The following is a 13,453-nucleotide window of genomic DNA, read 5'->3' on the forward strand; positions in this document are numbered from 1 at the left end:
CCTACACATACAACTTCCCCATTACATTAGTACATTTTTCACTTTAGTCTATTACAAGACTAGATGTTCTAATTTAAAGAGATATGTGCCAACATTATATCATGGACGAATTGTTTATCATCTCATTTGACTTAAACAAGAAGATGTTTTAGGCCAAAGGGGGTAATTGTACAGGTGTGATATCACAGATCTGGCTAACATTGCCAATAGGAGGATCTCCATAACATTAGTGATCTTGACATTCAAATGATTCATAACTGCCTTTATTTCTGATCCTATTCTTTGATTTTTAGGGTTTCATTCCCCTTACAAGGGCAACTTTGTCACTTATCTGTTTATGAAGCTGCCCCAAGCTCATGCGATCAAGTAGTAAAATAATAATGCACTGAATCTGTGTGCATAATTACGAAAAGGAACTTCAGAATTCATTTCATTAAGTATCTACTAAAATGAATTAAACTGCCATAATTTATCTCAATCAGTTTAGTATTAAAGGGTTTACCAATCCTTGTGTCGACAAAAATAATTGATCTATTTACATATAAGAAAAGGTCACAAAATAAAAGAGGACAAAACCCCCTCCAAAACATAACAATATGATTAGAAAAACATGCTACAAATCATATAATGTGGACATATGAAATGTGAAAGATGAAAATATTTGATGAACTCAGATTGAACATCAAATTGATCCATTTTCAAGCAAGTTAATAATAAATGCAAATCCCCAAAGAAATCAATATTACCTGCTAATAATAAAGGGGATATCCCTTTACAAGGAGCTGCAGTTGAATCAAAGTACTATCATTGATTTTGGTACCCCATGAGGATACTTGCAGCTAGTAACCAATCTTTTAAGGAGAGAAGAAGAAGGGCAAAATTTAAAGCTTGTTTCAAATAAATCATTTTTTAAGGGTCAGAATTACAAGAAGTAAATTTATAATATACATATACATGATATTAAGCGCTTGAGTACTCTCTGTAAAATCTTAAAAAGTAAAAAGCAATAGCATATGGACTGTAATGAATTGAAATGTGAAGTTATTCTGGGAGACTCTTCTTCTTCTTTTTCTTCTTTTTGACAACTGTCTCTGTCACCTCATCCTCTTCAGGTTCTACATTCGCAATCTGTTCCTCTCCACCAAGACTCTTCTTTTTCTTCTTCTTCTCTTTTGGAGTATCTTCCACCTCTTCTTTTTCCTCCTCCGCCTCTTCCTCTGCCTGCTCCTTCTTCTTTTTCTTCTTCTTTTTGGGTGTTTCTGTCTCCATTTGTTCTGGCTCTGGCTCAGCTTCGACCTTCGTCTTTTTCTTCTTCTTTTTGGGTTGCTCCTCTTCGACCTCCTCTTCTTCTTCAGGAGGTGGTTCTTGAACCTCTGACGCTTTCCTCTTCTTCTTTTTCTCTTTCTTCTTCTTGCGTGCCAATTCTGCCTCCACTTCTTTGACCTGTCATGAAAGGAAACATATCATTTAATGATAATAGGATCAAATGCAAAAGGTAAGATTCACAACTGGCACCACTCCTGCGATGATGCTGTGTCTGATTCTGATCTTGCAGGTTGTTTTGTTACAGAGTTGGTATTCAATTAAGTCAGAAAAATAACGGGTATTGTACTTAGTTCATTGACCTTGATCATGTTAACTTGCAACTACTTGATTACCCTTATGTCAAAGATATACAAGTTATTATGACATGTCAAAATGAAAAATTAACCTTGAAGGTTTCAATGTCGCTCTACTATGTGGGCCAGACAATAAAAATTATGATATTGCATCAAAAGAGGTTTCTGAACCCAGACATCGTCAATATGGTTTTCAAAGTGGGGGCATCGCAATATTTTCCTCTATTTCTTATGACACAAAGTGACAAGCCCAGTTCGGGCTCAGGCCTGAAATTTGATCTAATAATATATGACTGGACCTAGCCATTATCCAATGACCTAAAAGTTTACTCACATAATGGTCAATAGTCATGATTAATAACCACATCACAGAGGCTAATTTAATTGATCGGAAGTAACTACACTCATGTAATACCTGATATACATTATATTCAGATTTAGCTGACCTGAAAAATGCATTAAAATTTCAAAATACTTGACGTGTGAATGTCATCATTCCAATTCATTAATGCCTTATTGGATAAATCAACAAGTAAATCATAAATGAATGTTTTCCTTGACCTATTTGATTACAAAAAAAACCCTGTAATGACTCAGCTCTTTTCAGTACACTGTACGTATACAACTTTCATCCATAGTGATGTAAATGTAACAGGTTCACATGAAAACTATTTCAATTTATGGACATTTCTTTAGTGGACCTAGTAAATTGGCATTTCATCTGTGATGAATAACCTAAAGAGTTATTCCAAATTTTTGTTCTTTCTAGTGGATCAAGTAACAGGGTAATCAATTCACCATACAAGCTTTCTGACTGACAAGAATCTGATATGCATGTAAGCATGAAGAATAGGGCCCGACGGGTTACGGGTAATATCCCAATTGAATAACTAATCAATATTCACAGCCTGATGACAAGCCTGAAAAAATGTGATCAACTTTTACTAACCTAGAGAAAAAAAAACCTATACCCTACACAGGTAAAGGGAGGTTCACCTAGGCCTAGATTGTGAACAGTCGAGCAAGCAAGGCCAGTATACATTGACACATGTAACCAACATCACGTCAGATCATCATAATACAGCCATATACAACATAAGACTAAACAACATGCCTAACCTCTGACCTTTTCACTGTATATTGGTCTTGTTATTATCTATTTATGCTGGCCTTTTCCACCAGCATAAATTGGTAATACTAATGGGGCTGCGTTATTCAACTCAAAATCATATTATTCTAATTATTCAGGTCTAGCAACAAGTAAAGTTTATTTACCCTAAATGACATTAGACTGCATTTCAAAAACTTAAAAAGTTACATTGTATGTCACATCACGTTTTGCTCTTACAATTAGGTTAGAACTTTCTTATTTCACTTCCAAATACGAAGAAATTTTCAACATGTGTGTTATTAAACCAATTATTATTTTTTACTTTTTGCCTGAAGATGAAAAAAAATAGTTTTTAATTTTGATGTGATTTATCAAAAGTACAGGTAACTCTGCATAAGTCCATTAGTCAAATAAGTCAAAGCAATTTTTTTACATTAAGCAAAAAATATATTATTAACCATCTTTACAGCAAAATTCACCAAAGTCAACAGTCTTCTGAGGTCCAAAAAGGTTAAAATTTGGCAGAGTTGCATTTATATTTCTCACACTTAAAGGCCTGGTCACACCACCCGAGCGTTGTTAAAGCGGAGAGAAAAAAATCATCACTGCTTGCTACCGTTCACCATTTTCGATTTCGATTGTTTTTTTAATTTTTATTTTGTGAGCGAAATTCGACTTTCTCCCTACCGCTCCACGACCGCTCCAACAACGCTCGGGCGGTGTGACCAGGCCTTTAAAAAATATTTATCTATATTAAACCAAACTCACTTGAATGAGAGCTTCCTGCATGACATCAATGTTCTTTCGTGGAGCTGTTCCAGTCTCGTAGAATGACAGCCTCTCTTCAACTTGGTCCTTTAATTTCTCACCAAATACTGAATTGGGTATGTCTGCAAAGAGAAAGAATGAGGAATGAAAAATAAATAAACAGTCAAGTAAATATTGCAGTGCGTACAATGGTAATTACCTGACCTTTTTCTGAACTCTGGTTTGGTTTAATCTGTTTCAGATCAGAACTGCAGCATGCATTATGAGTTTATCATAAAGCCACATCATGCAGACTCTCATGGTGAATCTACATAAACTATGTAATATATGAATCATATTGATTGGTCTATCTGTTTTATAAATCAAATTTCAACTCCCCTCCGAAGCAGAAGCTCGCACTCGCCTGGAAAGCCCTCAATGGCATGGACAGGATATGGAAGTCAAGCATGAACCCAGGGGCGGTATTCTGAACATTGTCTTATCTCTGTATTTTATCTTATCTACTTCAGATACGCCATACTTACCTATTCCCTTAAATGCCATTCGATCGCCACGCTCGAATACACCCGGCAAAAAATTTCTCCTATAAAAGGAGAAAAAGTCTGCAATGCAGACTATAGCCCCGCACGACAAGGAGGGAAACCCCGCCCTATACTATAAGTACCTTGCGTGCGTGGCTCACTTCCTCTTTCTTTTGCCGGCGCCCGAACCTAGCGGTTGTGTGGCGCTTACGCTCAGTTTGAGATTGTATACACCCAAACAGTGAAAGACTTATCCCAAAAGTAGACAGAGGTCTTAGAACCCACGTCTCATGACAAAAAGTAGACAGAGGTCTCAGAACCCACGTCTCACGACAAAAAGTAGACAGAGGTCTCAGAACCCACGTCTCATCACAAAAGTAGACAGAGGTCTCAGAACCCACGTCTCATCACAGAAGTAGGCAGAGGTCTCGGTACCCACGCCTCATCCGATCCCACAGCCATAACCAGACGGAGGGGCGTTTCGGGCCGGGCCCCACGTCTGTATTATCCACCATGAGCCAAACAGCTGGATCGAAAGACTCTCCCCGTCAGGGCCCCAATCAAGCCAATATTAACGCTTCCCAGAACCATACGAAAGAGGATGGAGCTATGAAAGATGATGGAGGAAAGAAAACCCCCAACAAAGCCAGGTCTAAACGAGGTTAAGGGTTCAAAATCCCCATCAAAGGAAAAGTCAAGACCCCCTCCCAGGCCAAACCCAAGGGGAAGACAGCTAAAACCCATACTCTGGACGAATTAAACCTTGGGACGTCCGTCACCTTACTGGGAAAGATACCGAAGGGGGCCGAGTTTTCTTTGGACGACTCGGATAAATTCGAGACGATTCCCGTCACCAAGAAAGCGAAGATGGGAGAATTAATCAGGGAAGGACGACGTAAAGTCGGGTTTTCATCCCCCTGACAACATGGACATTGCCTCGGCGGCATGGTTCATGAAGATATTCCAGGCGGCGCAAGAACGTATGAACTTGTCGAATCAACCAATTGCAGGCGACACCAGCGCCCCCACCATCTCATCGGCGCAGACCAAAACCCGGCCCCACAGCCCAGGCGCCCCGACCCCGGACGGGCCGCTGAGGCGTGATGGAGTACCGGCGAAGCGGCCAAGGCCAGGACAACGGGACATTGAAAGCCGTACTCGGGGGAGAAGCCCGAGCTCTCAGCTATTCGAGCGGACCTGTCATGCTCCCTCTATTCATATTGAGGATGATTCAGACTCAGAATATGGCTACCACTGGCCCATAGCATCCGGCAAGCGAAAATGGACAGACTCTTTGCTGTCTCAACTCTCCACTTCACGATCAGAGAGACAGAGCGCTGCTAGCGGTCGTTATGAGAAGGAGGGGGCTTCAGTGATTAGTGAGAGTTGTTTCTTCAGCTATTTTTGCTTCCAGCCCCAGCTCTCGCCATGATAGCGTAGAAAGCAAGCCTGTTTCGGCTGCAGATTTGATTACGAAATACTGCCCCCAGCTTAAGGCAGAGACTACCGACTCAGAGGATTCTAAGCCTATTTTCTGTCTCGAGTCGGAGCTTGGGAGACAATCTGTCAACTCAGCTGTGGTGAAGCTTGACAAACCCTTCTCATCCTGCTTGAATAGACCAGTTCGTAGTTACTTCATGGACAATTTTGGTCAAATGACCTTTCATTTCTCAATATGATAGGCAGATTTCAAAGCAAGATATTACTTAAGCTTGCCCTACATAGCAGGATGAAGAAATTGAATAGACCAGGTGACAAGAATAGCACACCAATAAACACTTTATGAAGGTATTTGTTGCATTCCTACTTTGAATGCATATCATAGCAAGTTGCACAATGTACTTGGCAAACTGTGAAATACCAGTCATTTGTGGACGCATTGTTGTTTTTTGTGGATGTGAACGAAAACCACTATTCAAAAGAATATATGAATAATCAAGACATCAAAGTTGGTGCTTATCGCATTAGATTTTAAACCACCATGTCACTTTAGTACAAATTACCTTTCTCTGATCATGCGTAGAAATTTTTGATCATGCGCAGAAAGGAACTACGAACTGGCTTATTACCTTTATGACAGGGGAAGGGACTTGTGTCCTACCAACAGAGCTACTAAGTCTCACGCATTATGCGTGAGACTCAAGCATTTTTTACTCTTGTTCATCCCCTCCAATCTCTGTCTCACGCAAATATCACAGCCTATCCCCATATAGGCCTACATTGTACACAATGTCTGTGATCTCAATCAGATTCACAGAAAATCTCATGCATAGCTGGTCTTTGAACTTGGCATCTCTGCACCAACAGAGTGGTAGGTAAGCACTTTCGCTTTGGGGAACGAGACTTTAAGCACTATTCAAGACTCCCACAGTCCCAGATGCAGCCTTTTGTGTTGGTGATGCTAGGGCTAAGAGATCGCGCTACTCTAATCAGAATCCACTCGGGTCACGTAGATTTAAGGGTGGAGGGTCAGTTGACCTCTATTGACCAGGCAGCCAGGGCATCTATGCGCCTAGCAACCTATCACACATATCTTTTGACAGCCTTTCGGGAATCTGAGAGACTAGGTATCTCCCCGGAGGATCGCAGAGACATATGGGAGTGTGTTATGAAGTTTGCAGAATACCAGTTTGAACAGGCGTCGAGGATGGCCATACTTTGCACGAGAGCAAGACGTTCACAGGTCATTGACCTACTTCAAAAAAAAAAAATAAATAAATAAATGCTACCCGTCTACTCGAAAGACTGCCAGCCTGGGGGGATGACCTTTTCAGTGGTCGTTTTCAGGAAGTTTTAGAATCTTCCATCTCTGCCTCGTCCACGGCTGATAAGACAGTGTATGGGTTGTCTTCGCATTCTTATGGCCAACGTTCCTCCTCACGTCAGCAGGCCTCTGGGCCGAGTGACCAGCAACAGCAGCGCCCCCCACAACGTGAGGACAGGGATAGGAGGGCCCAGACCAATCAAAGGACCCCTACGCCCTTTCGGGGTCGACGCAGATCGTCCCCCGGTTCTCAGTACCCCCCTAATCACTTGTGACTCCTTGGCCGGACCGTTTTCCCCAGACTTACACGCCCCTGTAGGAGCAAGACTCATTTTCTTTAAAAAAAAAAAAAAAAAATTGGAGCCTCATAACAAGAGACAGATTAATTCTCAGGATAGTGCGGGAGGGATATCGGGTCGAGATCGACCCAGATTATCGGGACGCGTTCGCACAACTAAGAACCACCTCTGCCCTCCCCCGCTCTCTCGAAAGGAGAGAGGCTCTTTTAAGGGAAATCAACGAACTGGAGAGAAAGCGTGCAATTTCCTAGGTGCCCTCCAGCCGGAAGATTGTTTTGTCAAATGTCTTCCTAATTCGGAAACGGTGCGGAAAATTTAGGATGATCCTGAATCTAAAGAAACTAAACAGGTTCATCGAAAACAAGCCATTCAGGATGGAATGCCTCTCCAAGATCCTGCCCCTGCGTATCTTCACGTTCCAATAGCAAGGTCCTCTCAGCATCTCCTAGGTTTCGCAATAGGAGGGGACACATTACCAGTACCAGGCCTTCCCTTTCGGCTTTCGCTCTGCTCCTCGCATATTTACAAGGCTCGTCAGGGTAATTGCTGCAGAGCTAAGAAGAAGAGGGGTAAAAATTTTTTGCTATCTGGACGATTGGTTGATCCTCGCCCCCTCGGAACAAACCCTTCACAGACACTTGAAGGTCCCAATCGCGTTAACGACAAATTTAGGCCTTCTCATAGACTGGGAAAAATCAAGATTGCCTCCAACTCAGACTCCTGATTTCCTTGGAGCATTTATAGACATCCCGCGTCAGGTAGCAGCCCCCCTTAACCCCACCGGGTTCAGAGAACGAGAGCAGTCGCGAAGCTACTCCTGTCCAGTCGTCTCTCGACTGTGAAGACTTGGCAGATTTTTCTGGGACTCTTAGCAAGCTTAGTGGATACAGTCCCCCTTTGCAGACTGAGGATGAATTTTCATATAAACAGGTTGGAGATGATTGCGCTGCAGTTAGCCCTCCAACACTTTGCATCCGAGATAATGGAAGGTGTGTCCTGATAAAGTCAGACAACCAGACGGTGGTAACATATCTCAACAAAGAAGGGGGAACTCGGTCAAGGACCCAGCACTACTACCCCGAGCCCAACAAACTGAGGCTCACACTGTGGCCCATTACAGCAATCAAGGCTGGACTTTCTGAACAGGCTGCCAATTTCTCAGCAGAATGTTTACGGTCTTCCACACGATCAACCTACGACTCCATACTCAGTCGCTATGTTAGATGTTGTCGGCAGGCTAAGACTAATCCATGCAAGGCATCTGTAGGTGAGATTGCTGAATTTTTTTTTTATATCTTTGTATGACAAGAATTTGGCATGTATTACTATTCGGGGTTACAGGTCTGCCATAGCTGTCCTGCACGAAGGCTTTGACAATGGTGAATCTGTTTCCTTGTCTATTTTTCTGTCACGGTTATTAAAGTCCTTCTTTCTTAACAGACCCAGTAGAAGGCTTCTTGCTCCTGCTTGGAGCCTTCCCCAGGTGTTAGTCTCCCTCAGTCAGCCCCATTTTGAGCCAATGCATAATGCATCTTTGTGGGATTTAGCCATAAAAAACTGTTTTCCTTCTGGCAGCGGCTTCTGGTCAGAGGCGTAGCTCTATCCATGCTCTTACCACAGCTCCTGGGCATATTCGTTGGGAGAAAAACAAGATTAGACTTATTCCTCATGGCCGTTTTCTTGCTAAGAACCAACGGGAGTCCTCTCTCCCTCTTGAAATTGTTCTACCATCCATAAGTTCCTTTTCTTCAGTTAGGGAGGATAGGTTTTGGTGCCCGGTAAGAGCATTAAAATGGTATCTTGATAAGACTAAACATTTTTGTGCTTCCGATCGACTTTTTGTCAGTTTTATTCCCCCTCACAGGGCTGTCTCGCCGGATACTATCTCTCGTTGGATTGTGGAGGCGGTGAAACCTGCTGGTGATCCAGTCATCATTCACCAGAAAGTTAGAGCCCATGACACAAGAGGATTGGCTGCTTCCTTGGCTTTATTCAAGGGCGTACCCATGGAGGATATAATGAAAGCGGCATATTGGTCCAACGCTAATACATTCACATCCTGCTACCTCTCGGATGTCCCCGGTGATGAATCCAAGTTTGCGAGGGCCACCCTGTCCGGTCCCCATGGCTAATCCGAGGTACGAGTTTAACTTTACAAGCTGTCATTTGTATCTTGTATAATAGATTTGATCTGTAGGGCCTTTTGGCTTTGGCCTGACCACCTCCCATAGTTGTTTCCGTGGGAATCTGGCATTTAAGGGAATAGGTAAGTATGGCGTATCTGAAGTAGATTATGTTGTTCAGTAGTGAACACCATATCTACGAAGTAGCCATACTTACCTATGCTACCCTCCCACCTCCCCTCTTTCTGTATCTGAGGTTCGTTTGCCTAAGAAAGAGGAAGTGAGCCACGCACGCAAGATACTTTTAGTATAGGGCGGGTTTTCCCTCCTTGTCGTGCGGGGCTATAGTCTGCATTGCAGACTTTTTCTCCTTTTATAGGAGAAATTTTTTGCCGGGTGTATTCGAGCGTGGCGATCGAATGGCATTTAAGGGAATAGGTAAGTATGGCTACTTCGTAGATATGGTGTTCACTACTGAACAACATAATCTCAGAGATATGACAAAATCGGTATTCTGGTGGATGTCATAACTTTTGTCACAAAAATTGTCATAAATTTCGTCTCTTCTCTTTGGTGCGCACCAAAATTACACGGCTTTCAATGCGCGTAATCCTTTTATTCAAGCAAAAGATATGACGAAAGTTATGACAGGGGGTAGCAGTCATAAATTTTGTCATATCTTTTAGTACCAAATATTCCGATACCCTGCCGACTAAATGTCAAGCATATAATGATATCATTTAGATTAGATTGTGGTAGTAGTTTCACTCATCATCCATGACAATTTTCTAAATCATTTTTTCATGCTACAATTAGTTAGGCCCTACATATTAATTCCTCCTTTTTTCTCTGTTTTCCTTACTTTTATACTTCTCTTCTAAAGTTCTTCACAGCTCCCTGTCTCTCTTTGTAATTAACCGCATCAATATACGCGTAGTTGCGCGATGCCAGCGACTGTTTTTGGGATACGCCCTACTTGCCACGGGGCTTTCCTATTGGCTAGAATGGCTCCAACTGGGAACTAACGATGATTTTGATTGGTTTGCTTCAGAAAAGATGGGTGGGAACTTTGAGAGATATGACAGGGAAAAGACAATGTTCAGAATACCGATTTGTGACAATCATAGCGGTGTCACATCTCGGAGAGAAATGACAAAATTTATGACAAAAGTTATGACAGAGTTACAGAATACCACCCCTGGTCTCAATAAGCAGTTCTTTGTTTCTACAGTTGAGGTCATCCTGCTCTATGGATGCGAGAGCTGGGCTCTGTGTCCATGGAGAAAGCACTCAATGGCACCTACACGAGCTTGCTGCGGAAAGTTATGAATGTTCAATGGAGCTCCCATATCCCTAATGAGCAAAGCTACGGTGATATCCCCCCGGGTAGCGGACAAGATTGCTGCCCAGAGGCTCCGTCTAGCTGGCCACTGGTTCCGACACCCTGAGCTGAGCATGCAGAAGCTCCTACTATGGGAACCAACCCACGGAACAAGAGGTAGAGGAAGGCCCACAGACGACCTACATGGACGTGCTGATGAGGGACATGGGAGCGACAAGCACCAGCGAGCTGGCGACCTTGATGGGGGACAAGGATGTGCGGAGGACCCATGTGAGATCCCAGTAGAAGCAGCCTTAAAGAGAAATTCCAGTAGTTGCAGTTAACACTGATTTCATGAGAAAGTCTGTAAAACAAGGCTTAATTGCCAGTATATCATCGAGGATCTAGATCTGGTGCAGTTACATTAACTGGACTTTGTGAAATCTTGAAATCTACGCTGAGAAATGTTCACACCGAAAATCCCCAACACAGATAAGCGCACGTGGGACAATGTATAATTATTGCTTAGGGCGTCGGGCCCGACGCCCTACCCGAATCCCGTGCTTATTTGCTGATTTCTCAGCAATTACACAATTTCTTCCAGAATCCTTTGGCACATGCGTTTTATTTATACAAACAGACACTTTAGTGGTCATTTCATTGGATTCTGTACGAACTCATTTTGATATCGTTACCAAAACTAGCATTTACCTTTAAGCAAGTAAGCAAAGCTTGCAAGCACACAATTTATGCACTTTTTCAACTCCCTGGAAAGTGTTCCGACACGAGATTCTAAACTCAATTACTAGGATTCCTACATTAAGAATGATCATTTTGGGAAAATCGTTGACAAATAGCATCACTAGTTCTGAGCATATTACCTGAGAAACAGTCTATTCTTGAGGCCATGGAGCACTTGTTGGCAAGGTAGCGAGAGATGCGACCTTTGTTCTTCTGCCCCGCCCTGCCAATGAATGTAGAATGGAAGATGAGACCATACTTGGGGGTGTTGCCACGGGTCTTCAGAGCTCTGGAAAGAGAAAAGAAACAAAAACTTTATTACAAAATACTGACAAAGGATGTTACCACTGTATAACAACCTTCTGCTACAAGTACCATAGTATTCATTTCAAACTCTGCAATCATCAAAATACATGACAATTGTAACAATCCAACATCATACTTGCTAATTTACAATCCATACTCATCCCGACTCCTATATGAAAAGGCTGTATCATTTAACCAGCTAACTTCTTTTAATTTTATCCATTACACCTCAAAGCCTTAGTTTTGTAAAATCTTATTTCATTGTCTTTTTTACCTCTTACCAAAAGAATAACATTATGAAAATTTACAAATATATGAAACCAAGGAAATTATTATTTAACAATAGATACATCTTCCCTGTTAGTTTCAAAGAAATTATTCGGTGTGAGCCCCAAGTCATGACAAGACACCTGCATAATAATTGAATTCTTTTCAATCTCCAACCATCAAATATCTCAATCATTCTATCTGTGAAAGATTTTATGGTCCTATCATTATTTAGCATGTTTTATTTTCTTTTTCTTTCTTTTTTTCAGGTCAATAACCTTATCATTTGCTTGTCAGAGTTTTTAGGAGGCAATTCTATTGCTTTGAGTGAGAACTTCATTCTTTCATAATCATGCCAAGAAATTTGGCAAAAAATTTACAGCCTCCTTCAGTAGATCCATAAAGCAAAAATGCCCATATTTCTTATCAAGATAGGGGCTGATCATGAAAACACATGGAATGACCAGCTGGGCTAAAGCCAGGGTAATCATCACAACAGCTCCTTGAGCACTTTGTGCTCTGTAGGTTGTATTATGATGATAAATTGTTCTGTAAATACAAAATAATTATAGGAAAGGGATTTATTTTTGTTGTTGTGGTCCGATTGATGGTTACCTGAAGAGTGCCTTCTCGGCTCCAAGAATCTGTACAGTTGAAGCTGGGTACTTGGCTAGATTGGTCAGACTACCAGCATGGGATATTAGACGAGCACCAACCTGCAGGAAAAAAATAACACAAATACACTTATCATACATTTGATCTGATTTTAACAATGACAAGTATAGATAGTGATACAGCAATGATGATGGTGAAAATCTGATCTGTATGAATTGTGACTTTATTTCTGACAATGATCCTATTCCAGCTAATGGTGACAGAATATGCAACTTCGTACAAACCTGGTATCAATTAATATACAGGTAACTTGCATAGGTTGACCTCCTAGTTGCACGATATTTGCTCCGGCGACAATTGCTCCAAGCTTTATTTCGTCTAAGATGTAGGGTTCGGGCTACAAAAGGGTTTTATGTTAGGTTCATGGTGGGGTATGTACAGTTGAAGTTGGTCATTTGATTAATGTGTGGAATTTAGAGCAGAGCAATTGTTGCCAGAGCAAATGTCATAGAACCAACCTTCTATACATCAAATATTTGCCTAATAAAGTAGAAGCAATTTTTAGATAAGATTATACAAAACATGTGTGATAGACCTGTTCCGAGTCAGATTTGTTTTCAGTTGAACAAATATGATTCTTGCAAGCTAGCCATAGTTCCCTGCGATATGACTAGCAACATGATTATCCTGACCTGTTCACCGATGAGTGCTGAAAGATTAGGAGCAACAGCGTGCATCTTGTCCTGGAGATAAGTGTGTAAACTCTTCCTGTAGTCTGTAAGAGCAATCACCCTGGTAGCAAACCTCTCAATGTTGATCAAGTCAATGGGAGAAATGTCCATACCTGAACATTAAATGATAAGTGAATATAGGGTTAAAACTAAGATGAGTACTACCAGCTGAGGATCAAGGGCATTAACCTTATCTAGGCCGGGGGGGGGGGGGGGGGCCTCAGAGTTAAAGAAAAAGTATGATTTCGCATACTAATTACGCATAAA

At 41.7% G+C, this 13,453-nt stretch overlaps 1 protein-coding gene across 1 annotated transcript in view; it reads right to left on the reverse strand.

Annotated features, from left to right (window-relative positions):
• Positions 1-303: 303 nt before the first annotated feature.
• The window catches only part of LOC121424764 (nucleolar protein 56-like), a 28,064-nt gene continuing 14,914 nt past the window's right edge, over positions 304-13,453 (reverse strand). The window contains exons 6-10 of the mRNA XM_041620531.1: positions 13,148-13,299; positions 12,456-12,556; positions 11,408-11,556; positions 3,499-3,620; positions 304-1,443 (exon numbers count right to left, since the gene is read on the reverse strand). Of these exons, the coding sequence (XP_041476465.1) occupies positions 1,042-1,443; positions 3,499-3,620; positions 11,408-11,556; positions 12,456-12,556; positions 13,148-13,299 (926 nt within the window). The 3' untranslated portion in view covers positions 304-1,041. The remainder of the gene's footprint in view (positions 1,444-3,498; positions 3,621-11,407; positions 11,557-12,455; positions 12,557-13,147; positions 13,300-13,453) is intronic.

This window comes from Lytechinus variegatus, chromosome 12 (assembly GCF_018143015.1).
Source record: "Lytechinus variegatus isolate NC3 chromosome 12, Lvar_3.0, whole genome shotgun sequence".
Taxonomy (NCBI): domain Eukaryota; kingdom Metazoa; phylum Echinodermata; class Echinoidea; order Temnopleuroida; family Toxopneustidae; genus Lytechinus; species Lytechinus variegatus.